The sequence below is a fragment of the Pagrus pagrus genome (genome assembly GCF_965226575.1).
Source record: "Pagrus pagrus genome assembly, chromosome: 14".
NCBI lineage: Eukaryota > Metazoa > Chordata > Actinopteri > Spariformes > Sparidae > Pagrus > Pagrus pagrus.
This window is the reverse complement of record NC_140198.1, coordinates 20,769,130-20,796,991: the sequence shown is the minus strand read 5'-3', so window position 1 is coordinate 20,796,991 and position 27,862 is coordinate 20,769,130. Positions and strand designations below refer to the sequence as shown.

At 41.5% G+C, this 27,862-nt stretch overlaps 4 protein-coding genes across 5 annotated transcripts; 2 read left to right on the top strand and 2 right to left on the bottom strand.

The window, feature by feature from the left end:
* Positions 1–9: 9 nt before the first annotated feature.
* On the top strand, positions 10–3,474 carry fgl1b (fibrinogen like 1B). The gene is made up of 9 exons (XM_084374359.1): positions 10–541; positions 621–704; positions 946–1,213; positions 1,362–1,521; positions 1,630–1,727; positions 1,829–1,917; positions 2,005–2,130; positions 2,915–2,979; positions 3,110–3,474. The coding sequence occupies exons 1-9, from the start codon at positions 536–538 to the stop codon at positions 3,288–3,290; spliced, it is 1,077 nt and encodes a 358-aa protein (XP_084230485.1). The 5' UTR covers positions 10–535; the 3' UTR covers positions 3,291–3,474.
* On the bottom strand, positions 3,339–10,691 carry thsd1 (thrombospondin, type I, domain containing 1). The gene is made up of 8 exons (XM_084374358.1): positions 10,518–10,691; positions 9,559–9,675; positions 7,962–8,356; positions 7,238–7,868; positions 5,955–6,116; positions 5,452–5,866; positions 4,795–5,353; positions 3,339–4,693 (listed from the first exon to the last, which is right to left on the bottom strand). The coding sequence occupies exons 2-8, from the start codon at positions 9,608–9,610 to the stop codon at positions 4,067–4,069; spliced, it is 2,841 nt and encodes a 946-aa protein (XP_084230484.1). The 5' UTR covers positions 9,611–9,675; positions 10,518–10,691; the 3' UTR covers positions 3,339–4,066.
* Positions 10,692–13,212: 2,521 nt separating this feature from the next.
* On the bottom strand, positions 13,213–18,463 carry vps36 (vacuolar protein sorting 36 homolog). Its single transcript, XM_084373674.1, has 14 exons — positions 18,290–18,463; positions 18,027–18,095; positions 17,866–17,936; positions 17,319–17,433; positions 17,098–17,187; positions 16,427–16,513; positions 15,810–15,842; positions 15,498–15,575; positions 15,272–15,406; positions 14,792–14,857; positions 14,626–14,690; positions 14,109–14,193; positions 13,872–13,948; positions 13,213–13,689 (listed from the first exon to the last, which is right to left on the bottom strand). The coding sequence occupies exons 1-14, from the start codon at positions 18,383–18,385 to the stop codon at positions 13,608–13,610; spliced, it is 1,149 nt and encodes a 382-aa protein (XP_084229800.1). The 5' UTR covers positions 18,386–18,463; the 3' UTR covers positions 13,213–13,607.
* A 180-nt stretch (positions 18,464–18,643) lies between these two features.
* Positions 18,644–27,757, top strand: proser1 (proline and serine rich 1). 2 transcript variants are annotated; one of them, XM_084373672.1, is made up of 12 exons: positions 18,644–19,279; positions 19,367–19,432; positions 19,754–19,822; positions 20,044–20,138; positions 20,295–20,388; positions 20,750–20,860; positions 21,230–21,331; positions 21,867–21,945; positions 22,119–22,211; positions 24,035–25,367; positions 26,450–26,594; positions 26,690–27,757. In XM_084373672.1, the coding sequence occupies exons 1-12, from the start codon at positions 19,235–19,237 to the stop codon at positions 26,813–26,815; spliced, it is 2,358 nt and encodes a 785-aa protein (XP_084229798.1). In that variant the 5' UTR covers positions 18,644–19,234; the 3' UTR covers positions 26,816–27,757. The 2 variants fall into 2 exon arrangements, with proteins under 2 accessions (XP_084229798.1, XP_084229799.1); XM_084373673.1 differs by lacking the exon at positions 22,119–22,211.
* Positions 27,758–27,862: the final 105 nt, after the last annotated feature.

Genomic DNA, 27,862 nt, shown 5'->3' with positions numbered 1-27,862 from the left:
GAGCTCATACATACATGATTTGACAATTGACAGTTGACAAAATGATCAACAACATTTCTTCTCTGCTGTCACTTTCTTTATTTAAACTTCTGGACTATTTGGACTATTTTTTACTTTCTTAAAGTTCATATGTTTGAATGTGAGCCAACCAAACCCCCTCTATAGGGATCAAATCTATTTCTGTTAAATGAAGACACTATGTCTTTTGTGAGTGCAGTGATAAGACAGATCAATACTCACAGGAATAGTTCTATTTACCACAAAAGGAAACAAAAATAAGGTAGTACCTCAGGTATGTAAGGAATGAAGTCCTATCAACACTCTGTGCAGGTCTGGGATCAGTTCCTCTTCCCAAATACTAGACTGCTTGATGGAGGAGGAAAATGACAAGCTAGCTCAAGTTCAGTGTCTGGCACGGTTGGTCGAAATCTGGATCCTCTAATGTGGACCATGCAGAACCAGCCCAGCCTATAAATAATACTGACACAACTTTAGAGGAAAAGAACACTGAACCTGGACAAAACAAGGTTGTGAAATGAAGGTAGGTGGAAGAATCGTAGTGTCTCTGTCGTATCTGTGCACTCTTCAATCTTTAATATACATTGTTTTTATGATTTCAGACTGAGATTTCAGGAAGGGGTTTCTTCCTACAAACCATGACGGTGTTGCTGTTGTTGGCCATGGTCTTTTCTTCACAGTTGTCAGTATGTAGCTTATCTTACTCTTTAAGGACATCATGATCTCTCTTTTTGTATTGACATTGAAGATTGAATGTGTGGTTTAAAGACTGCAGGCAAGGCTGTTTAATAACTGTCATTCCTAGAGAGTCCACATAAATAAAATCTGTTCTATTGATGCCTGGAGATGCAGCCCTGTGCTTTCACTGGCCCCTCTCTGGCTAACAAAATGATGTCTATAACTTGGAATCCTTTTTCTTCATTTAAGGCGGTGGACTCCTGCGGGCCAGAGGTTGCAGCTTTAAAGCGCAGCATAAGGAAACTGGAGAATAGACTCTTGATCGGGGCTTGGCAGGTCGAGCACTTGCAGATGCACAAATACTTCCGGCCCTTTCAATCTTCTGTGTCAGATACAAAACCTGAACCTGACACAGCTCCCACTGTAAACCACAACAACAGTGGGACATTAGACAGCTCTGATAACACACTGATGACAACACTTCCACCAGCAGGCAATTTAATTGTCCACGACAAAGGTAAGAATAGCTCACTCTATATCATAATAAAAAGTCTACGGTGCATGATAAAAAAAATGTATGCAACATAAAGTAAGTATATTATATGTGTCAATGGCAAGGATGATAGGAAGACATCTTTAAGGCTTTTCCAATGCTATCTTCCTAGACTGTTCTGAGCTGTTTGACAGACTGAGACCACCAAGCGGTTTCTACCGCATCAGACCCAAATCACAGCAGGAGCCTTTTTTGGTTTACTGTGACATGGAGGACGGAGGAGGATGGACAGTGTTTCAGAAACGTCGGCACGGAAAAGTGGACTTCAACAGGTATTTCGTAAAACATTTGAGTCCTAAAGTCCTTGGAAAGCTCAGCATCAGATTACAATGTAGGTGTTGATAGAGAGAGGAAAGATGTCTGCCTGATTCTCATTTCAGAGACTGGGTGGACTACAAAGATGGCTTTGGAGACTTCAAACTGTGGAACGATGAGTTTTGGTTGGGGAACGACCACATTCATTCTATACTCTCAGAAGGTCAGAAAAGTTTAAAGTCCCCCTTTTATAAGTGGCATTTTATCTTTTTAATTGTCTTTCCGTTATTTCTCGTGTTTTGCCAATATCTATTTGCACTGAAGGCCAGAACCTGGTGAAGATAGATCTGATGGACTGGGACGGAAAGAGAAATTATGCATTTTACGAGAACTTCAGGATCGCCAATGAGGCCGTAAGACACATTTTACAGTTTTGTTTCTTGGTCTTAGAAGTGACAGCAATTCCTAACAAACGTTACTTGCTTTAATCCTTTTTCCAGGACAAGTATCGTCTCCAGTATGAGCTGTATAGTGGCCAAGCTGGGGATGCTCTGACTGGGGGTGGGGGGATGGTGGAGAACTGGTCCGCGTGCCTCAGTGGCATGCAGTTCAGCACCAGAGATCAGGTTGGTAATATATCCTGATAACACTTCATATTAAGAACCTTGTGATGAGTCTTAGTTAAGAGGTAATAAGGCCGTAATAAGTCCTTATAAGGTGCTTATTAACATAATAAGACTGTATAAGTGTTAATTACAGCATCACGCATCAAGCATGTTTATTTTTAGATTATAAGATCATAAGGCTTTTATAAACCTTCCTAGGCAGAATTTAAAGGTGCATTATGTACGTATGTGCATTAGCTTAGTTTAAAAAATACAAAAAATAACCAAAATTATCAACAGAACGTGAAGAAATAACATTTTTGATGGTATGTATTGTGTTACTGACATTAGCATGTTAAGTAGCTAGCCCAGGCCTGTCTTTTATCATAAAACTACTCCTAGCTCACAGTCCGGACCGCTAACTGTCTGGCTAACTTAGGCAACTAGCTAATGTCAGCTACAGTTAGCAGCAGTTAGATGTTACTCTGATGATATGCTGGCCCCTATTTATTAAGATTATGAATGCAAGAGGTGGCACCTTTAAACTGGTAACAAGTTTCTTACTAGTGGTTCTAAAGGTCTTATAATCTGACAATAAACATATTTTTATGATATCAAGACTTATATACTGTTATATTAATAATATTAAACATCTTAAATTGACTTATACGGTCCTTATTACCTAATAACTAATGCAACTAATGCTAGTACAAGGACCCTAATTATGAAGTGCAACCTATATATAAGTGGAAAATTACTCACACGATGACTCTAATAACACTGATGTTGGTGATGCATATTGCAGGACAATGACCGCTACCTTCAGGGCAGCTGTGCTATGGAGAATGAGGCAGGATGGTGGTTCAACAGGTGAGACCTTTCAAATAAATCCAAGTGTTCATTACCATTACCATACCATGGAGAGAACCTATAACTATAAAAAATGCTATTAAAAGACATACTACATCCGTGACATTGTGTACTATCTTTCTATCTACAGATGTCATGCAGCCAACCTAAATGGGAAGTTCTATCGCACAGGGACGTACAAGGGCCAGTATGACAACGGTGTGGTGTGGGGGACCTGGAGAGGCCTTTGGTACTCCCTCAGACACACCACCATGAAGGTGCGGCCTCTGGTTTTCTTGGACATCGAGGGCAGTGGAGCGGGAGGAATTTAGAAAACACAAGGCTTCAAATTCCCTGGTGATTGAGGGCAAACACTGATGTCATGTTTACACTCTTTGTATTTTAATTTCTCCCTTTGCTTCATTATTTGAAACAATCAGTATCTACTGTTTTCCATAAAGCATTGCTTTCTGTAAAGTTTATATTACCCAAACAATAAAAACAAGCAGCATCTCAGCCACAATGCCTCTTTGACATTCATCTTAGTCTGCTTACTGTTGATCTAAACTGTGCATTTTGCAGAAAATACATGAAAAAGACTTGACATTGCTTATCTCACACATTACAAATTGTCCCTAAACTAAATCATAGGTAGAGTGCTTGTCACTAGAGTACAGTATTGTACAGTGGCACTTCACAGCATGATAAAAACAGCACATTCAGCAGCACATAACAATAGAGACTGAGATGTCCTAGTAGTGTTTTGAATACTGTCATTGATAGGGTTGTGTTAAACAGTGCATACAGACGTGGGAACAAGGCCATGTTAAATATGAAACCTAAAGAGGCACTCTGAAGGCGCACACTTAAGGACAAAAATACAGTATGCTAAATCATAATGCCTATCAAAATATCAACACAATAACAATTAAAAATGCAATAGAAAAACATTGTTTTGAAACAGAAATGCTTTGAAAATATCTTTTAAGAAACAAAAAACTTTTTTGCTCTCTCTCAAAGTCCTTAAATGTCTCACATACAACACAATTATTACTGATATCTGGGTCCGTGTCAAAATGAGGTTAAAGTCACAGATGTGACAGTTGATCTACTCCTCTTCCCCTACATAAGATGAGGACAGATCCAGGTCCAACATCTTCTGCTCTGCCTCGCTCAGCCTGAACGGCGAGCCACCACTGCTGCTGTAGTCTCCAGACATCGGCAGAGAGCGGCAGCGACCTTGCCTCTGCTCCGAGGACGACGCACTAAAGGTGGAGCTGCGTTGCCGCCCCTTGACCCCAGAGCAGGACTGAGCTTCCTTTAATTTCCGGGCCAGCATATTCCTCTGGATGGGTGACGGGCCACGACGATTCCAGTTCAGCTCAGCCCGCTCAGCGCGATCTACGCTCAGGATGGCAGGCCCTGTGGCTGGACCCCCAATCCCTGAGATTCCCCCTCCACCTCCTGTCTCAACGCTCCTTTGCCTTTCCCCAGTGCCACCGAAGTCTGCTTTAGTGTGTTTTGCACATTCAGAAATGCTGTTTGTGTTGGTCCCTGTGTGCTTGAGTTCACTGTTGTGAGAAGGAACAGCTGTCTCTATCCAAGGCTTCCTCTGAGGTCTGGATTTAGCCCAATCCGAGGCCCCATGCTCTGGAATGGGATAAGAGCGATATGGCTGCCGCTCCCATCCTCCTTTGGTCCAAGAACTTCCTTCAGGAAGGGTCCGAGATCCCACCTGAAAAGGATAATGTACGATATTAGTTAATTAAAAAGGCTTAAACAGACCTACACAATATTCACTCTACATAAACACATAAATAAAGCTGGATTGGTGACCTGGGTCATGCTTCTTTCTCTGAACTGTCTTGAGTGTGCAGAGGGCGGAGGCTGAGGTTTGGTGTCATTAAAACTGGATGTCCGGCGGAAATTTGGATTCCTATGATAGGAGTTTCCCATTCCTGCATCTCCTCCTCCTTCTCCTCCTCCTCCTCCTCTGAGACCTGCTAACCCACTCCTCTCCACCATCTCTACCCAGTCAGCAGTGCGATCACGCCATTTTGAGCTGCCCCTGCTTGCATGACCAGAGACATGAGGACCTAAGACCAGCTCCACTCTGGGGCTCAGTCTGTCCGGCGTGGCCCGAGGAGTCTGCGCCAGTGGCTCAGAAAAGGGAGCTGCGATACGAAAGTGGTTGCAGTTGCCGTCGTCCGGGAGGCCTGGAGGGAGTGTGGGATGAGCAGATCCAGTTGGTGTAGGGATAGGGGAGCTGGTGGGTGAAGCAGATATTTCTAACAAGGTGTCATGGACCGGGCTTGAGGAGACATGGTACAGCTGCGTGGCTTCTCTTAACCCCTTCTTCTTCATTTCTTTTAACTGCTGCTGAGCCAATCGGTACCTAGAGAGACAATTCATTTTTTTTAAGACTGGGGAGTGATAATATGTTTGACAATTATGTTCTTTGTGTGATGGAAGTAAACAATATTATAAACATACCCAAATATTGTTGGCAACATCTTCTGACCTGAGGGGGACAGCCTATCTGAGTCCTGTGAGACAGACATCACCGGGGTCTGTGACATAGGCTGGCTGCCCAGGATGGCAGCGTCTTTCTGGGCTACACCCACACCCCCAAGGAGGCCATGGCCGTCAGACAGGCTGGGTCTTTGGAGGCTGTGGCCACATATAGAAGCCTCATCTGAGAGCTTGCGTCCTCCAGGGGAATGCATGGACCCTCTGTGGACGGAGCTGCACTGAGGGGTGTGGCAAAGCTTTCTCCACACAGTCACCACAACAGTAGCCAGAATCACAGCCAGGCAAAGGGAGATACCGGCCACCACGACCATGTTACCACCGAGGGGCGCGTCTCCTACAGGTAAAGTGGGGAGGGATGGAGAAGGTGCAGGCAACGCTGGGGAGGAAAGGGAGGATGTTGTTTTTAAAATGAATATCAAGGAACAGAGAGAGTGAAAAAGAAAAAAGTAGTTGAAGAGACTGACCCACACAGTCCTCCAGTGAGCACATGGACTGTTCCTTCACCATGCCAGTGCACTGCATCCCTCCCACACCTGAGGGCAGCAAACACTCACGCACTCGTTCCCTCACCCCCTCTCCACAGCTGACACTGCACACACTCCACGGCTGCCACGGGCCCCATGACTCTGCAGAAAAAAAACAGAGGATACTGTTCAATTGCAGATAAAAAATAGAGAGTTTACAGTGCAAGCCAGCAATAAAGCCAGTGGAAGTGTAACAAATCGGACCCTACCACATGAAGATGGTTAACAAACACGTCACATGACGTCAACCAGATATTGCTTTACCCCCTTAAATAGACAAAGCTGTGACACAACCACCATTACTGTCCTTAATCTGTCAACATGACCATAAAGCACTTCATTCAATTGATTTCCATTTAATTTGGCAAGTGGCCTTAATCTAAATATAATGTGGCATATGTATATAAGCAAACTTAATGGTGTTGAACATTATAATTTCTGATGAATGACTCAATTGTGTGTCTCGGTTATGTGTGAAAGCAGATACAATGTGACTTTATGTGCTCGAGGGAATGTACACGGGTCAAAATAGTACCATGACCTGTCAGCTGCAGATTATATTTGATGATGCTTAGTTACACACTGCATTTTACTAACATCATATAACAATTTCAGTGCAATAGCTAGAGCTGGAACAATTAATCAATTAGTTGTTAATAATTAAATTACATGGCAACTATTTTGATAATTAATTAGTTTGAGCAATTCTTTAAGAAAAAAAGTTACAATTCTCTGATTCCAGCTTCTCATATGTGAATGTTTTCTGGTTTCTTTACTCCTCTATGACAGTAAACTAAATATATGGTGGTTGTGGGCAAAATAAGACACACACACAAAAATGTGACTAAATTGAAATGTCTTAAAATACTGATTGGATAAGTGTTCCAGTGAGTCAGCAAGCACAAAAGCAAGACCCTGAAAATGAAGTAGCTAAATGAATTGCAGCCATTGTCACTTCTAATTTTATCACTCGTGTTTTTCCTACTTTGAAGAGTCAAAATGTCGTCTGTGAAAAACGCCTCTTGCCTTCTCTTTAATGAGGCCATTCCTCAGCTAGTGACTGGGTTTTATCCACCACTTGACTTTAACTGACAAAATAAGGATGAATAAAGCAATTATTGGGTGAATCCCCCTGCTCTATTGACACTGCTGAATTACAAGCAGAAGTGAAATGTATTCCTTACAGCTGCCAAATGTGAATGTGTCGCTCTTGTAAACCTCACCTGTACTCCGGTGAACCACCAAACAGGTCTGTGCAGGACTGGGAGAGCGACTGAAGTTGAAAACAAAGCGAAAGCAGTACTTATTCCTTCCTGGGTAAAACACAGAGCAGTTGAATTCTGTCTCATTCTCTCCCTGCGTTAGCCAGTTATAGGCCAACGGAGGAGAAGAGGGCTCCTCCGGTCCGATCCCCAGCAGTGCTGCTCCACCTGCTCCAGCAGCTGCATCCTTGTACAGCAGCACTTTCCCATTGATGTGGGCACAAGGTGGGGTTATCAGTTTAACAGTCATGGTCCCTTCACAACCACTCCTGTAAGCGTTGCCGTTTTCCACCAGCAGTTTGTAGGAGAAGATGCGGGACAGGTATAGAGCTCCAGAGCTCTTCACATCCTGTGCTGCATGAGGAGACCGCAGAGCCACTCTTATGAAGTCCTTTTCTGTGAAGGGGAAGGCGCAGGCCAGCTCAACACTCTGGGAGCGGAGGGGTTTGATTGGGTGTCGCGTGCGGGCTCGGACCTTGTCGATGCTGTTTCGTCCTATCTGGTTGTACTCCATGTAGCTGACCTCCAGGAAGATGGCAGAGTCAATGCCACTGGAACAAGCCTGAAAGTGTTCATTAGTGGATATCCCAACCTGAGGAGAGACAGAAGAAGAGATGTATGTTAATCATACTGCAGCACAGTAAACCAACTTAGTGTGTGAAGTTTAAGATCTTGTTTGTCTTGCCTGAAAAGATCCTGAGTGGTTTCCAGCCCTCTCCACAGCAATGTGGAAGGTGGGCCACTGCACCTGCAGTTCTGAACTCCACCACCAGGAAGTGCTCTCCGTGCTGCTGTCGTCCGTGCCGTTAGCATGAGAAACAGCGGAGATGCTGGTCTGCCTCAGCAGGAACCGGAAAGTTCCTGCGTACAGGAAGCAGGAGCAGTTGAACTCCACCCTGCCGGCCGCTTGGTTGCTGGGGAGAGCCCTGGTCAAAAGGGTGGTGTTGGTGTCCGTGTTGACCAGAGAGAGGCTCGTGCTGCGGATGGTGCTGCCGTTGGATGTTGTGCTGAAGTCCACAAATACACTGGCATTGCTCAGGGCAACGTGGAGGGAGGGCCAGATACTGAGCCCTGCAAAAGCTACAGGATAGGATGCACAGAAGATTTAATTAATATTGTTCTTTTGTCTATTGTTTGAATTCATTATCTGCTCATTCAATTTTCTTGATATGACTCTGCAAGCTATTGGTTACTGCTCCCATATGGTGCGTTTCTGGTTCAGTTTACTGCAGTGATTCAATAACGTGGCACAACAGATATCCTAATATCTGTTTCGGTGTGGACAATTAGATGTAAAGTTATCTAATTAACGTTTGGATTGGACGAAAAGTTCAAGTCAAATTGGGTCTCACAAATATTAGAAATCAATCTAGAAGAAACTTAATGCAGCGTATAATTATAAGTTATAGTCCAGTAATAACACTAAATTATGTATGGGTCTCTTGACATATTTCCTAGCCACAATTGACGGAATTTGCACTGTACAGCTAAATAATGAGCTCAGCATTTCATCAGAGACACTGTGGATCCACAGTCCAAATCCAAACAATTTGACAACCATCAGTACAAGAGAGCTACATACAGTGTGTCATACAAACAATACATTCAACAATAAGTAGTTAACTGCTTGGCAGCACCTCTGAGTTTACTGGCACAATATTAGGAAAAGAAAAGTCATTTTTCAATTATTTTGACAAATATTGCGATTGTGATATGAGTCACAATTTTGGGGGAAGGAATCATATTTGCATTTCATTTTCCCTGAAAAAATATTAAAATGATGAGGATGTGGTTTGAAATTGTTCCCTTACGTCTGAGAAATATGATCTGTAGGCCGGGACTGGAGCACCACAGTGCTTCATTTATAATGGTATAGAGTGACACATTTTAACCTTATCAAAAAGATTGCTGCTCCTGTGATTTGGATATTGCACTTGGCCATACTGCAAATTCGCTAATCTTATGAGTAATTTATTTTGTCCTACTACCGAACAGTAGAATATGATTTTAAGAGCTGTCGTATGGTGCAGTGTGTAAATCCTGTTGTGCAAACCTCACATTCTTAGAAAGCAAAGAGGAAGAGTCTGACCCTCTGTTACCCTCCTCTGCCTTTTCCTTCAGCTCAATTTCCCTCTCCCATTTGAACGAGGGCAAATAGGTTGCCGCAGTCCATTTAAACTACGTTTAGTGTTTGCCTAATCAATTAAAATCAATGACTCCTGCCAGCCTTTTTCAAACATTATTAGTTAGTCGTCTTACTAAAGTGGCTTGGTGACACTCACCATATCCCATGAGCGCCAGCAGAAAGGGCAGCAGCGAGACAGCCTGTGGCATTCCGATGTCTGTACCTCTGTTTTCTCCTACACCGCATGACCGTCCTCTTCCACCACCCCTGACCTCTACATATCAGAGGGAGATCACAAAATAAGCAAGCAAAAACAAAAGAAAAGAAAGGAAAGGAAAACAAGTAGTCCACATGCAACAACCAATTGTGCTCGTTGTGTCAACAGACAGGAGAAGGCTTGGAAGAAGTGGTGCACTGATCTGAGGTATGAAAAACAGGAAGGCTGGAGCGTGAAGCTGCGGCCGTGAGTTCTCTGGATTTACAGTGGCGTCTTCCTCTTCCTTCCATCTTCACAATGGGTATGGTGGGACAACAAATATTTGCGAGGTAGAGCCAAATCATTGTTGTTTGGTTGCTTGCGAAGGGTTTCAATGAGTGTGTTTCCTTTGAGACACAATAGACCCCGGAAACAAATCCAGAATTTTAGGATTTTGGGACCAGGACTGCTTAAAATGTATTTTTCTTTCCTCTTTTTTTTTTTTTTTTTTACATTTTACACCCTCATTCAGTTCAGACCATTTGAGACTACCAGCCATGAACTACTCATGTCAGGTTTGAAATGAATAAAGTCACCACATACTCTTCAACACTTCACCTGAAGACACCTGCACTTAGCACAGAGCCAACTCCCAACCAAATAGTTAGCATAGCATGAAAAGTCTTCCCCTTCATACTCAACTCAAATGTATCAGGAGTGTATGTGCTTCTTTTTAAACATATTAAATCATTTTAAAGCCCTGGTGTCCCCCACATATTAAACTTAAAATTCTCCTCAACCTGGATATTCTGGCAGTATTGTTAGCATATGTTGTGCGCAGTTTAAGCTGCCTTTGAAACATGAAGCTAGTTAATGTTGTTGTTTTTTTTATAGTAGGAAATTCAAGCTGCTCTACTCACATGTCTCCTTGTCTCAGCACAGCATTATTCCTCTCCAGTTTACCAGCACAACAACCCGCAATGACAGCACCTACATGCGCCGGTATTAACACGTCTCCTGTGACTGATAAAGTGCTAATAATTTCGGTGACAGTCAGCGGGACAAGCGGGACAGAGTCCAACCGGAGCTCTCTGAGGGCGGATCCGCTCACAGCCACCTCACGGTCATCTGCAGGGCGATGGGCGGGTTGACTCTGCGTGCAGCTCACTGTGTTGTTCCTCCCAAGTGTACAGGGACAAGACAGACTGCGTACTGTGAGGTGCTGCTAAATAGTCAATAAGTTGCTTACTTTCAGAAAAATACATTTGTTTTTACTGTAAACTACTCAGTGATAGAAAGTAACTAAGTACTTTTACTCAAGTACTGTACTTATACGTATAATTTCGAGGTACTTGTACTTTTGTAATTCTACTACTTTATACTTCCACTCCACTACATTTCAGATGCAAATATTGTACTCTTTACTCCACTGATCGCTTTAGTTACTAGTTACTTTGCAGATTACATGCTGCATCAGAGCCAAAGCAGCACTTTTTAAATACATTTATATTTTTTTGATCAGCAATTAGATATATTAAACACTGAAAAAAAAATGCTGAATATCAGATCAAGTAATCAGTCCAACATACGTACAGTAATATTTTAATAGCTTTACTTTTACTCAAGTATTCTTGGGTACTTTTTTTATAAAACTGATACTAATACTCCACTACATTTTGTACTCTTTACTCCACTAAATGTATCTGATAGCTTTAGTTACTAGTTACTTTGCAGATTACATGCTGCATCAAATATTGTAGTTTTTACTCCACTACATTTGTTTGATAGCTTTATTACTAGTTAGACTACTAATAAATGATGATATGTGGAATTAGCTCCACATTTACCAGCTGCAAAATTAAAGTGATATATACATTAATGCATCACCAATTATAATAATGTAGCCTACTAATTACAGTAATAAAGAAATAGTAAAGTCATAGTAATTGCAGTAATATAACTGATTAGTACTTTTGCCTCTGGTACTTTTAAGTATATATTTAAGTAAAACATTATTCAAGTAATTGACAGCAGGACTTTTGCTTATACCACAATACTTTTACACTGTAGTGTTGCTTGATCTGAATACTTCTTCCACTGCTTCCCTTCACATTCCTGCCTGGGGGGATTGACAGGGAAAATTAAGCAAAACTATTTTCTGGTTTGGAAATGGTTCTTACTACTGTGGGTTCTGAATTTCTGTGATAAAATTTGCACTCCCACTCCCACTAATTCTCAAATACTGATTTGTCTGTACATGCAGGCTAATTTGCACAAGAATAAGTTTACATACAGGCTAAGAAGTTAAAGTTATATAAAGTAACTTATATGCCGCACAGAGTGAAACATTAAAGAGATTGTTATCAGTTTTAATAAGAGGCACGTGAGTCATTGAAAGACTTTCGGCGCAGGTGCCTGAGGAATGTGACTAGGTGGAGAAATATGTGAGATTCAACAGACGGATGGATCCCCTCCTTCCAGTGGCAGTCGCACATAAATCTTTTTTTTATTATCTTTTAGATGAACTCAGTTAGAATAGCAGTTTGTATCCCAATAAGCCCAGAAGGCCCTGGAAACATTTTATACAATGCATTCATGGTTGTAAACCGCAGAACTGTTCATCTCAGTCACGTTAGCTTGCCTTCCCTCCCCCCTGCACCGCCGGTCCATCTCAGAATGCAAGACTGAGACCTACTTTGTGCAAAAACATTCATCAAAAGTTGAGTCGTACATGAATCCCTAATTATGATCAAACCTGCCTTTGAGCTCTCAAGACTCCCTGATGCAATTGAGTTCATCTACTATCAATAAGTGAACCACATGGTAGGCTAATCTAATCAGTTGTAGAGCACTGCAGACCTTCAATTTTTTTCCTCCAGAGAAAGAGAGCAAGCAGAAAACAGGAAGCCTCTCTGGAGATGAAACACACTTTGCTGCTCGGCTCGGTTCACAATGGGAACAAAGAACTTTTCTATTGCGTGCGTAAAAAAAGCCCTACAGGGACGCACGTGAGATTAAAAATATCAGTACACTGGTAACACTCACGGCAGCAAATAACATCTAGACATGTAGCTACTCAGACTTAGAAAATGCTCATATTTCATACATTCATACTTCTACTCTTTATGATATCCTGTAACAGTAGATATGGCCAGGGTGCTTACCTTTCAGTTTGGCTTCAAAACAGACACAACTGGAATCTTTATAACACAACCTCTGCAATGAAGGGATGAATTGCCTGAAGAGTGACATTTGGCAACGTGCCCTAAAAGTTATAAGCTGTGAACCAGACTGACAACATTCTATCTTGATCTCTTCTTGAGTGTATCCTCAACGAAAGAATACATTCAAAGACGTTTTGATGTACAAGACTGAGAGAGCAAAACAATATGAAAGGTGAAGTAGGGTGTTCAGATCTGGGTATGTTCACTCCCTCCTCAGAAGATAAGACAGAATGGCGAGCTTGATTCCTCAATCATTTATTACATAAATGTATTTTTTAACTTAGAAAAACATGCGATCAGGGGCTTTGGGCTTTTCATAACAGTCGACACTACTTGTTAAAAGATATAAGCTGTACAGCTTATACGGTGCAAAAAATATAAACCATCAAGACAGTTTTCCCAAACTCATTTATTACTAAACAAACCATGTATTACTCATCATTCCACCAAAAACAGCAAATTTGGGAACACTTTGCTGAATGTACAGTATTTGACATTTTTTGTTTCAGGAAAAGTATCCTCTTGATAAACTTTGGGCTTAGATAGAGACTAGCTGGTAATATTTACAGTGGATTCGCAGAGATTTACCACCAACAGAACACCAACCGTTCAGCAATCAGAAGCAGACTGGACAGGTTCAGTGCTGCCTATCAGTTTATATATGTACTGCTAAAGAGATGGTCTTTAATGCATCCAGCTTATCAGTAGAGACAAGGGAACCAAGTCTGAGGGGTTTTTTTCCCACTTAGTTTGGGTTCTCATCACAAAAATAAAACTGTAAACAGGTCAAAATAGGTTTGGGTAGAATCTCAAACCCTCAACAGAGTCGTCTCTACACAGGTGGCCCATCTTCTCAGCCAGCAACAACCTGGAGATGAGGATGGAATAGAGTACAAAAGACAAAGACATGTGGAATAAACATGTGTAGCAAAAAGGAACAACATGAAAATATGTGAACATTCTCATGGTTTTAGGAATACTGTGAGGTAAAACTGACTGACTAACACGATGAGTCCTAGTTAAGTGTTTTATTGTTGTTCAACAGCTTACCGCTCTTTTGACAGAAGAACGGAGAGACCCAGAAGCTTCGCAAACTCCTCTGCTGTCAGAGAGCCTTTGTCTGACACCTGCAGAAGAGGAAGATGAAGAGAAACAGAGGTAAGCCAGGTAAAACTTGGACTGTGACTTATCTGTAGATATTTTTCGAACATATATCCAAGATGGCATGCTGTTTGGTCAGTGTGAACCATGTCAGTGTCAGTATAATATTGTAATGGTAAAGCTTACATTGTCCAGCGCTGAGGCTATCATTTCCTCTTCGCTGTGAGACTGCAGCTGGACCACCATCACACCACTGTCAAACACCCGCAGTCTAGGAAGAAGACAAGACGGATGAAGGAAAGTCTGTGCAACTGTCTGTCTGTGTTTGTCTGTGTGTGTGTGTGTGTGTGTGGGGGGGGGGGGGGGGGGTTCCGGTCATCAGATTTAGACTGAGTGATCTTTTTTATTAAGTTAAAATAGGGAGCTGGCAAAAGAACAGTGACCAGCTCGGTGATACGAGAACCAGCCTGGTAAGGAAACAGGCCAGTGTTTCTTTTCAAACCCCAGGAAGTGACAGGATATGACAGTTGCAGAGGGCTGGACACCACTTCCAACAACAGGAAGCCAGGCAGGAAGAGCCTGGCCTCTGAAGCAGGCGCCAACCCTGCCCTATATATTCCTTTAATAACACACATAGCCTGGTCTGTATACACAAATGAATGTATGAAAGTGCACACAGATATATTGAACAACACAAACTCACCTCAACGGGAGCTTCAACGACTCAAACATCTTGCACGCGTTTACCAAATCTTCTGGAGATAAAAGCTGCGAAAAAAGAAAAAAAAAAAAAGAAGAACCTCAGTATCTGACAGGCCACCAAAGAAATGCGTGTATACTGCGTGCGTGTGCACTTATGTGAGCGTCACCTCCATCCCTCTGGCACGGTTGACGAGACAATAAACCTCAGTGAGAGCCATCATACCCCCACGCTCCTGAGAGAGTAGGGAGTGGTAGAAGGAAAGTGGGAGAAATAAAATCAAGAGATTAAAATAGAAAAAATAATGTGTTTTCACTGATCCGATCAGAAGTGGTGAAAGCCAGAATGCCCAAATAACTAAGAAATTGCCATAGAAAAAAATATAAAGTCTCTTCTAATTCATCAGTTTACAAAATTGGGACTTTGGGATTTTTCCCAGGAGCAACAAAGAAGTAGCCTATTTTGGACACCGTTGACTGTATTTGTAGAATTTGACAAGATTATGGTCAATAAAATGCGCTCTACTTTCTTGAAATGACTGTAAAATTAGTTGAAAGGGTGTGTTCAAACAGCTGCTAAATGCTGGCTGGTAAACGATCTTAGTCCTTGCAGATGAAACACATATGACACATAGAAAATTCACACCTACCTCTAGAGGGGCCTGTAGCATATCTCCCAGTTGCTTAGCCAGCTGCAAATGGTAATGTGTGCCTGATCCATGCGTTTCCCTGGTAACAGGGTTGGCAATACCCATGCTCAGTAGGTACGACTTAAACCGAATTGTCTATAAAGCAGAACAGAACTGTTAATAACGTACGTGGTCCAGTGACGTAACTATTGTTGCATGCACAATAATTTGAAACTGCAGTCCGTACCTCATCTTCTGTTATGTCTCCCTGCTTGTCTTTGATCTTGTTGGCTATAGATCTGGACAGCTCCACCATCTCTTTGGCCTGTCAGTAGGAGAGGACAATCACTCAGCAAATCCCACTGCACAGATGAGCTTAGGACAGGTTTCACGTCCAGGTTATGAGGTTTAAACAATTATACAGCATGATTGTCAATACATTTGAAGACTCAAAAGATAGATTAATAGATTAAAAAGACTTTTTAATCCATTAATCTATCTTTTGTACAGAATCAACAATGTGGGGCAATGTGAACATACAAAGGACTGCATTACTCACCTTCACCATGAGCTTACTGAGGTCCTCAAAAGCCTGAAAAAAAACCCCAAAACAGAAATGAATGATAGTGCTAAAAAATGTAATAGTCAATTAAATAAACCACAAAATAATCTACAGAGATAGTTTGAATATCATTCCACAGTGCCTCGACCCCTCCTCTGGCTGATGATAAAACTCTCCCCAGCCCTGAATCCCCATTTGTTTTAATGCCACACCATTAATAATGCTACATAAATATCATTTTATTTAAGTCATAAAACATGTATAGATGTATACGGTCTGTCCAACAGTGGCTGTATAAACACATAACTTGTGTTTATAGTTTAACTTCATGGTTGTCTCACGTGTCACAGAGGCTGTGGTCAGTTTAGATTCATGTCAGTTACAATAAATTCCAATAGTTTTTATGGCAGAAAAAAAAAAGAGACCAACACACTCATAGAAACCTCTTAAACAAAACCACTCTGTATTCTCAGTATGCTCACAGTCATTTTTGTCAAGATACAGCAAAAAACTTCCGCTTGACGGAGGTTAATGAGAGGACATATGTAAAGTTTACTAAGCAATTCCCAATCTAACGCATTTCTCAGCATTTAAGTACTTCTACTTTACAGTACCTCAGAGATATTTTTGTCTGTTTCTTTCCTCTTCTCCTCTATCTTCCTCTCAATGCCAACAATCCCCACTGCGCGAGTCCTTCCTGCCTACAAGACCACGAAGGAAAGAAAAACATGTGTATTGAAAAACACAGGGGAAGACAAACAGTGAGGAGAGAACAAATTATAGTTAAATGCTGTTACACTTCATAAATGATTTGTAGCTACTATGATTTCATAATGTTTATCAAAAAAATAAGATTAAAGTAATCTCATTTGGAGACACATGACACTAATGCAAGTGAAATGAGTTTAACAACTTACACAAAAGGCTGTTTTTACTTTGGTGCAAGTCCTGCTGTCAGATGCCAACTAATTTCATATAACAGTAAATGGGAAAGCAATAAACAGACACTGCTTTTTCAAAATCCCTTAACAAGATGCAGAAGTTCTGACTATTTTATCTGTCAAACTCAAGAATATAGTGACAACACTGCCATCCTGTGGAACACAATTTGAATTGACGGACATGTCATTCCCAAGTACATCATCTATTGAACGCTGATACAGTTACAGTCCCTGACAAATCACATAACCAGCCAATAACTAACTCTACAAATTCCAGAAATATAAGAAAGCTGAAAGGAAGTGATTCTAGTCAAATGAGGTGGAACATCTGTTCAGCTTCTGACCTGAGAGCCAGTTCCTGTGGGGATGGGTTGTGCAGCTGGCGTATTCTCCCATCTCTTCTGGGTCATTTCCTCTGTTAGCCTCCTGTAAAACTGCTCAAAACATAACATGTCAGTTCCAGGTAACAAATAATCAAACGCAATCTTTCTAATGACGGCTCATTATAGGGTGAGCAACAAGAAACAAAAATGTTTTTTCCAGCTACTAGTATAAGTGGGTCTACCTCAATCTGTCCATGTTCTTTGAAGGACAGCTTGATGAAGGAGTACTTGCTGTGTTGGTAGGGACCTGGCTCCTTGTTGGCAGGTGAAGCGTGCAGGTGGATGACGATTTTTGCACTGCAGGACAAACAATGCAAAAATGAAATGATGACGATAAAAACAATTTACTATTTACATTTTCTAATTGTAAATTGAAGTTATTATTATTGTCGTTACAGTGTCACCAATGACATTTCTTTTTTGATCATGGAAATAGTGGTTTGACATAAAATACATGAACTAAAAAAGAAGAAGAAGGAAAAAAACCCCACCATTAACCATTAACCATTAATTTTCAATCAGAGGAGGGATCAGCTATGACCTTATTCCCAAATACAAGCACCAGTTATGACAGTAACAAAGCTCCATACTAAATTGGATGTCACTTGGACAATCTCCATGACAACTGATCAAACTCCTCCTACCTATGAAGGCAACAAGATGCAGTTGCAAGCTCCATAAAAAGCAACCATTGGAAGCCACAAGATATACAGTATGTGATGACCTCACCTCTTTCCTATTCCTGCAGCCTGCTCCTCAAAGAAAATGATCTGTGACAGGGGCATGGCTATGCAGCATTCCTACAGATGACAAGAGAGAGTCGTCATGGGAGTCAGCACGTGAAACGTAAAAGGACAAATCTGTGAACATCAACATCAATTCTGTCTTACATGATTTTTAACGTCCCTCCAGATCAACCGATGGGTGCTCAACAAGGCAACTCCAACATCCAGCTTAGCCTGGAACAGTAACAGGGAAAGACGTGACGTTATTGTTTGTTTATATTAAGTTGTTATAACGCTAACACCTTTAACCACCGCCACGATATATAACTTTCCACCATTCAACGATCTTTTTGACATTGTATAAGTTTTTAGCTGCTGTGTCTTTGCACCAGGCCATAAAACTTAGTTCACAGAAGAAAAAACAATACCTTATCATCCCCGTCATACAGTCTGACACCTCGTTGCTGGATCACTAATGTTTCGTTTATTTCTAAGAGCCCATTTGACCACGAAAAGCGGTCCATTTTTACTATTACACTATACAAAATATTGCAATTCCTTATTCTATTCTACTGCTCAGACGCATTTTATGTTTACTTCCTGTACGCTGTTCAGAGTTGTCCTGCCACTGCCTGCATATAAACACTAAAATAGAACAAATATAATTGAAATATATTTAACTAATAATTATGCCGACTAAAAGTAACTATTTGTACTGGTAATATTACTTGAACTTACTGTAATTCTGTATAATTTTGTCTTCTCTGACAGGCAGCCTCAGAGGGGTCCTTTCCGGTGTTGACGTTACTAGCGCCAGCTGTCAGTGGAAGCTAGCAAGACTGCTATCTTCGCTAGCGCGTTGTTTTGAGATTTTTACATTAATTCTTACCTTCTCTTGTCTCTACCGTAATTATCTCCTGCATCGGATTTTAACTAAGCTTGAATTAACAGATGTACTTATGTTTTTTCGCCCTTTCTTGCGTCTTTTTATTGAGCGCTGCACAAGTTTAACGTAGCTGTAGCTGGCTAGCTTGTTGTTAGCTGCAGACAAATCTGGTGCAGACAGGTTTTGCACTGCAGATTCAGCTTCTCTTGTTTTGAAGTCATTGTTGACGTGCGGAAAGTTGCATCGTATAAAAAGACTGTGAAGACCATGCAGCCTCACATGATTAGCTGCTGCAAATTATGGTTTGCAGCATTATGAATTTAAATCAGTAACGTTAACGTTGGGTCATTGATTTAGTTTGTAGACCTAAAGTCATCCGAATGCATTTGGTCTTCACTGACCTTATCTGTTGTATAAGTGTATTGTATTTACGATTTGCATAGTATAATAACTTTATTGGGGTGAACCTTTGTTTGAATCTGCAATCATGGATAAGAAATCATTTGATATCGTCTTGGATGAGATACGAAAGGTAAGGAGAATCTAATTCCCAGTTCTCTATCTGAGATTTGCAACAGTCTCAGCATCGGGTTTGGTAATTCTTCATTTTGTGTTTCAGTGCGTCCTGACCGACCAGCGTATCAAAGCCATAGAGCAGGTGCATGGATATTTCTCCAGTGAGCAGGTAACTGTCCACACAACTGCAGCACTGTCATGTAATGTTTACCTCTTAATGTATCCGCCGTGAGAAACACAGAACCTCCACCTTCTACGTACTTCATTTTACCACACCACCACATTTGTAAAATCCTAAACTCTTAAACAGATATGAAATAGAAATATAATCCCTAAATTCATCTGAATGCCCCATTTTAGAACTTGAATTACTTAGCGCACAATGCTGCATATGGGTTTATGTCAGAATCACATTTGAGTAAATTGAACTTGTGTGTTACTTGAGCTCTAGAGTTATTGTAAGCTGTAACACTGTCTTGAATGTCTGCAGGTGATGGAGATACTGAAGTACTTTTCGTGGGCAGAGCCACAGATCAAAGCTGTTAAAGCTCTGCAGCATGTGAGTAGAATGTGTTGTAAATGATCGAGGCACCAACATTTCTGGTTTGCATGAGTAAACGTGTTTATCCATTAATAGTTAATTAAAAGTATATGTATAAGATCTGTGTAAAAACTGCAATACCAATATAAATGAAATTGTAAAAATGTAATATTTTGTGTTGGATTGCCACCGCTCTCACTAATGTGTTCTAAAGTTACTTCTCCTTCTGTTGCCTTTAGAAAATGGTTGCAATCCCTACAACCAAAGTTGCAAATATCCTGAATTGCTTCACCTTCTCAAAGGACAGACTCATTGTCCTGGAACTAATAGCTTTGTGAGTACACTTTGAAAACACATTTAAGCACCCCGAATGGACTTTAAAACGCTGTAATTCAAAGGTTGTATTGTAATATCAGCCTGTTTAGGTCAGTCATAACATTTTTAGCCTAACTGGTTACTCATAAAATATTGGATTTCTGTTCCCATACAGGAATATTTCAGATGCTCAGAATTATCGTCCTGTGGAGGATCTGTTTCGTATACACTTGTCTGAGAAGAAGCGGGCTCGCAGGATACTGGAGCAAGTAAGTTAACCTTTATAAAGTAAGCCATGATGTTGTATTTATTTAAAGTAGGTCAGTATAGAAACCCGTTTTGTTATTCTTATGTGTATGTCTTGGTATCAAAAGACCTTGTGGAGTCCCTTTGGTAGCTGTAAAATCCCAAGAACCAACTACTGCCGAGTGAGATGTGCAGGGACAAGCAATTGCAAAAAAAAAAAAAAAAACAGAAAAGCAATCTAAATTATTTTAAATAGCACACATATGTTGTTGCATCATCTGTTGCATATTATCTTTGACTATAACGTATTTAATGCATGCTGAACACTTATGCACACACTTACACTCACAACATTTCTAAATAATACAACATCTGTTTCACTAGGTGTGTAAGGTCGGCTGCAAGGCTCCTGTAGCCATGATATCCTCCTGTGGTATAATACCAGGAAATCCATACCCAAAAGGAAGACCCAGCCTGGTCAGCGGCACATTCCCTGTAAGTATGTGCAGGTCTCTGCCTCTGGCTTGTAGGTCCCCAAGGGTTAACCTGTTCTACCTCCATTCCTCAGGATATCAGTGAACAGAACAAAGTTCAGAATCTTTATGATCCTCAGCAAGGGGACTTTAAGAGGATTTTTTTAATAAAATGCTGATATTTCACTTTTGATTTAATTAATTAATTAACAAAGTGTGTCAGAAAACAACATCATGTAAATTACAAATGAAAGCTGGATACAATTATGGAAGATTACTAGTGATTTCTCTATGGTAGAAAGAATTAAACTGTTTATTTCTTTGTCTTTACATGTCCATCAGCCTCATTTCTGGATTGACCAAGAAATTTTTAAAACATTTGTTTACACAGGGAATCCCTCCAATAAAGAAAGAAAGCGAGAAGAAAGAGGACACATCAAACAACATGGAGGGGAAAGGAATCGCTGCTCGGATCACTGGACCATTCAAACCTGTAAGTTCTAGAATGGGATGACTGGGATGATCCAAAGAAATCCCATGACTGCGTGATGAGGCCTCCCATGACTAATTACTTTACTTAGGCATGACAACCTATTGAACCTGCTGTGTTATATAAGCTAATGATAGACCAGGGTGTACATGCTAAATGGACTGTGTTAAAGACTGAACAGTAGAGGGCGTGAACAGAATAATGGAAACACATACACATACTAACCCTAAATAGATAAATAAATCGGTGAGAACACACAGATGATATGAAAGATGTTTGCCTTCTATCTTGATTAAAATCATCCATCATTTGTTTTCTGGTATGTGAGCATAATATAAAGGATTATATAAAAAAGTTGCGTCATCTGCTGGATATACAGTAACTAATTTGTAGATTTTGAAATGATTTAAATGTACAGAACAGCGTTTTGACCCTTCATATGTATATATATATATACATATATATATATATATGACTTGATTTAAAGATTCGTTTTAGGCAGAACTATACTTATAAGTTTTGTCTTTTCCTTTTCTAGTTCCCTTCAAGCTACAATCCTCATCGGCCTGTGCCCTACCCTATACCACCATGCCGACCTCATGCTACCATCGCACCAAGTAAGAAACGACCCACTTACACACACTTGTCCTTACAGTACCTCTCCCTGCCCTGTAAAGTAATCAAACACTGTATACAACTTCAATGACAAGAAAAGACGGAGGGCTCTCAATATGTGTGTATATGACTGAATCTGTGGTGGCCACTCTTAATATTTGCAACTGCTACGCAGGTGCGTACAACAACGCAGGCCTTGTTTCTATGGGAGGGGTTATAACAGCCAGCGTACCCCCTCCCCCCTACAACTCTACCCACAAAGTAGCAGGTATGATTCGAGAGTGCACACATGCCTGTGTGTGCGTGTGTCTGTGTGTGACGGCAGATAGACACTCCTTGAAGCTTGCTGCCTAACTACCTGGCATGCTGCTTACCTGCGCTTCTAAAGCCTTTATCAGGTGACGAATGTGCTTCTTACTTATGCCGGAGTACACTGAGTGACCAGAAAAATATCCTCCCCCCAATACAACAGCCGTGTATTGGGTTGAATTTAGAACTGCTACAGAGATGTCTGCTCAATTCTCTGATCATTTTTGAGGGGGCTGCTATATGCTGTCGTATTGGATGAGATTGCATTCAATGCAACCACATTTCATATATATTTAAAGGTCCCATGTTGTAGAAAGTGAGATCTCCAAGTCTTATTTGATTACAAAGCAGGTTTATGTGTTATATAAATTTTGCGAACGTGTCAAAAAGCTCAATCCATGGAGAGCACACAGCCCGTGGTCAGAAACAGTGCCTTAAATGAGCCGTCAGGACTTCATAAGGTTGTGATATCACAACTGCACAGTCTCCATCCTCAGCAATGCCTCAAGCACGTGATTGAAAGAAAACAAAAAAAAACGCAGCGCTGATGCGGAAACATGGTGGGGGGAGCCTCCTCAGGCTTTGGGAGCTGACCAATTGGAACAGACTGGGCTTTTCGAGAAGGGTTCTTCAAGAGATGGGGTGAATAGAGGTTCTGCAGTATGAGGAAAATAAAAGCATTAAAGCATGTAAACACTTTCTAGTAGACATCCAAAATAAAAGTATGACCCTGAAAATGAACATAATATGGGACCTTTAATATAATACAGTATTTCTACTCTTTTCTTCTTCAAAGTATGAAGTAGACAAAATTGAAAATTCCACTGAATGCAGTCTGCAGTCATTATATATGTTTCTGCAAGGCTGTTGTAGTTTATTAGTACAGTGTGCTGGTGCTTCTGTTTTCTGGTCAGTCATTGTAGACGTACAACCCTGATTCAAGAAAAAAAGTTGGGACGTTGTGGTTCTTCTCACTTTATGTGTTGCAGGCATCATATTCATATGAGTTTGTATTTACAAAAAAAACAATAAAATGTATCAGTTTGAGCATTAAACATCTTGTCCAATTAGATATAGGTTGGTTTTAATTTTACTCCCAACTTTTTTGTAGTCTGGGTTGTATGCTTTGCTGAATTGTGAGGACAGGTCTTTTGATTGCCTGGACTGGTAATAGCCTCACACTAATGTCATTAATCTTCTTTCTGGATATATGCTGTGTTATGGCATTTAATATGCATCGCTTGGGACAACTGATTTTTTGAGAGCACTGACTCATCAGTTTTCACAGTTGAAATACATCTTTCAGGGCCTTTGGGGAGATATGTAGTCATAAGCGCAAAGACATCTCAAGTTTCATTATGTCCAAAGCAGTCTTGAGATAAAAATGGTGTGTAATGAAAGTTAAGTTGAGGTTACCAGGCCTGAAAAGTAATTAAAACATTTCCCCAAAGGTAAGAAGAAGACATATTCCAATCTTGAAAATTCTTGCAATTTCCACGCAATAGTTGCACGCAGGGATGCTCTCTGGCTATTCCCTCTTGCTGCCTCTTCTTTTTTAAGATGTGAGTGGATCGCTTCTTTTACAATAGTTTGTTGGGTTTAACCCATTCTGTCTGTGTCCTGGATTGAAATTTCCTTCGAACAATAACACTACTAATCAGAAAAAAAAGAATAATTTAATGCAAGTATGTAGTATTATTTAAATGTCGCACCCTGTCAGGTAATGGATGTCGTGATTTTAGATGACCTTTTATATTAACGCTGATACTTTTCTGCTTCCAGGTTACGCCAAACCAGGCAATCCCCAGATAACCACACCTGGAGTCAACAGCGGCCCCCTCCTCATTCCTCATGGGTCCACGCCTTCTACCCCTGCCCCACCCCATGCCTCTCCTGCCCAGCTGACTCCCACGACCCCTATCACGCCAGTTTTCCCCGGCATGGTCCCCTCTCACAACCCTAACGCCCCCTCCCCCTCCCCTGCTCCATCCCCATCAGTGATCAAAGCGGGACCACAGACCCCCAGCGGTCATGGTACACCTACACCCTCATCTGTCATTAAAGCCCACACCCCTTCAGGCACCCCTTGTGGAACTCCTGTCCCCGGCAGCTTCTCCTCTTCCCCCTTCCATGCTATTTCCCGACCAGGCACCCCATCTACCTCTCGCAGCGGCCCAGACCCCTTAAATCAGACGAACTCCATGGGCTCAACTCACCAGTCAGGACTCATCCATCCTGGCATGCACCCACAAGCAGGTAACCCCTCTGGTTCTGTGATCCGAAGTTACACCCCCTCAGGACCACCATCTCTCACTCCTGGATCATCCACTCCAGTTATTCCGAGCTGTTCCACCCCAGGTCTCAGTCCCAAACCCTCCCCGGTTCATTCTGCTCAGGTTCAGGCTGCCATGGCTGCAGCTGCAATCCTGAACAGACACCCAGGGGGTAGTAACAGTGGCAGTAACAGCCCAGTGCCCTCTGCTTTCAAGGGCACCTCTCGCTCTGGCACGCCGTCTGTTAGTTCTCTGGTGGTGCCAGGCCCTGCGCAGGCTGCGCTGGCACGTTCCTTTGGTCTGTCGCACCCTTCAGGTTCTCCTCAAGTCTCGCTCCCTAGTCCTGTTGCTATACCCGGCCTCCAAGCTCTGTCCTCCAGCCCAGCACCCTCTCATTATCCTGGCCTGTCGCCCTTTTCTTCCCTTTCTTCCTCTCTTCCTCCTTCCACCATCTCAGCATCCATGCCGGCAATGCCTCCCACCAGCAACATTTCTACCCATCCACCAAACTCCATCTACCAAGGCCTAGCTCCCAACGCTGCCCCCGGTGGAGCCTCCCCTTTCGGTCTGGGCCTCACCTCTGCCCCCTCTATATTCCCAGGCCTTCCGCCTGGCCCTAGCCCCGCTGGCTTCCCAGGATTGGGGGTTTCAGGAGGGCATGGCGCTGGGAGCCCTGTGTTGTCTTCGTTCATGGGACTGCCAGGGGCCACTCCATCTTCAGTAGCACCAGTGGCACCACTGCAAGCGGTAGCCGCCGCAGCAGCAGCCGCGGCTGGAGTTCCATCATCGTCGCCTGTTTTACCAGGCTTTGCGTCTGCCTTCAGCTCCAACTTTCAGCCTGGGTAAGTGAGCTTTAAACTTTTAACTGCCAAGTACGGAGAAGTCAAATCATAAAGAATAGGCTACAGGTTAATTAGAACATGTGACATTGATTTCTACTTCGTTTACAGTGCCATCATAAATGAAGTCCATTGATTTTCCACTTTGGATCTTATGTGCTAAGTGGAAACACTACAAAGTGCAAAGTCCATTTGTATTCCTACTTGGGAGTGTCAGACCTAGACTATGGTTTGTGTTGTCTCTACGAGATGATTATTGTCCACCATATATTTAGCTTGCTAACAAACAAGTGTTGTGAGTGCAAGCCTCACCTTTGATCAACTTTTCTTGCGGTCAGGTGGTGCCCTTCCTGCATAGACATAAAGTATTCACTCTCCTTAATATATTTGTATATTCATTATTAGTATAAACATACACAATGATATACAGACACCACGCACACCAGAATAATTCTAGAAATGTGTTTTTAGACATTTTGGGAAATACACTTATTTGCTTTGTAGTGGAGAATAACAGGCGAGCAGTAACTTCTTTGAGTTTTTGCCGTTTGCTTGGAAACTGGTCAAAATTACTTGGACGAATTACCTCCCATTAATTAATTAATTGTCATTTTTACCTGTTGTGTTTTTATGGATTAAACAAACTAGAACTAAATACATTTTAGGCCTTTCAAGACGCTACTAGGTGGATTTAGTTTCCATTTGACAAAGCCAGGCGAGCTGTTTCCTGCTGTTGTACAGTCTTTATGCTAAGCTAAGCGAACTGGAAGATATGAGAGTGATATCAATCTTTTCTTACTCTCCATTGCACATATTTCCCAAAATGCTTAGAAAGATAAAAAAAAAAAAAAAAAAAAAGTCATGTCATTAAGAGTCTTATAAGTCACTGGAAATACTGCATGGTCTTACAGGAAAGAGAAACTCTGATATTGCTGGAAATTAACACATGATCAAAGTCATATTTAATAACACTAAAATTAAAAATGAGATCTTAAAGAGCTAAACTAAAGTGGACCCAGTGGATACAAACTGATGCAGAATAGTATCATTTTGTGATTAAATTGGTGTTTTTCTGTGTGTCACAGGTTGAGCAGTGGACTCCAGCCTCCAGGAAGCAGCGGGTTCCCCGGCTTGTTATCCTTCCCCGGGGTACCGGGCTTCTCTCCCTCTGCCTCCTCTGCTGCCCTTGGTGGCCTCCATAACCAGGCCATGCAGTCTGCCCTACTGCAGGTAGACACACACACACACGCACACACAATAAAAGTATTTGAATGTCAGTTTGATAAAGCCTCGCTGCTACAAAACTCTTCTTTGTCTTCCTCCAGGCTCATCCCACATCTGGTTTGGAGAGTTTCCCTCCGCAGCCCAACAGCTTCACCAACTATCCTCCAGGCCCAGGAAACCCCTTCCCCCTCCAACCAGGCCTGCACCCACAGTTGGGTTGGCAGTGAAACCCACAACACCCGTTGAAACACAGAGTACACTTACATGAAGACCCCTGTCACACACCCTGCCCTATCCCTCAGTATCTGACGTGTTTTATTTTTTGACCTTGAACCCTGATCACATGGCAGATTGAAAAGTTTCTGTAATGTGTGTCACAGCTTATGTCTTATATTCTTTATAGTTGTAAATATCAGTTGTCAAAGCTGTTAGATTTTACAAGTAGACTGTGACTGGTTTTAATGTTAGCTGGACTTGGCTGGTTTTAATCAAGCTTGTCAACATTTATTAGTGAATAATGAATTCTAGTAAAAATGTACATGACATGTAATGAATTGACAGTATCCTCATGTAATATTTCATGTCCAGTGCCAGTGCAAAGGACATGCCCATGATACTGATTGACTGTCCTGAATTAAATATTGTATTATGACACGAAATGTTTAGGTGAATTGGGCGCGGTCGTATTTTGAAGCAGGCACTCTATGAGTATTATGAATCCTTGTGCCGTGTCAAGGGTGGGATTATTGTACACAACAACATGCATTTCCATCCATGTCTGTGTTATTTTCAGTTAGGACACACTTGTGGCTGTCGGCAGTTTACATTTTTCTGTTTACAAAGTTATTTTTGAAAGATGTCACCCTGCTAGTGCTGTTTTTACAGTATTTGACCAAACATACTGTATGCAGATGTTGCTGAGAACAACCTGAAGCATTTGTTTATTGATGTGCGGACCTGAGATGTAAAATGTCTTCTTCAGTGATGCTTTTCAACATAGTGAAAACTGTAATTTTACTTCCTTTTACTGTACACCTCAGTACACTCAGAGACAGTTACTTTATTGTTTGAGAGTATAGACACATTGTTACATTGTGTCGTCGTCTGTTTTGCTCTTTTTTTTGTATTTGTGTTTTATTATCTTGTCAGTAAACTGCTGGTTGCTGTAACTGTTGCCGTGTCTCTTTTCCGTGTCATGCTATGGCTATGAGGAAAAAGGCGCTTAAATAAAAATACTTGTGGTGGCCAAAATAATGGAAACGCAGCATGGAAAA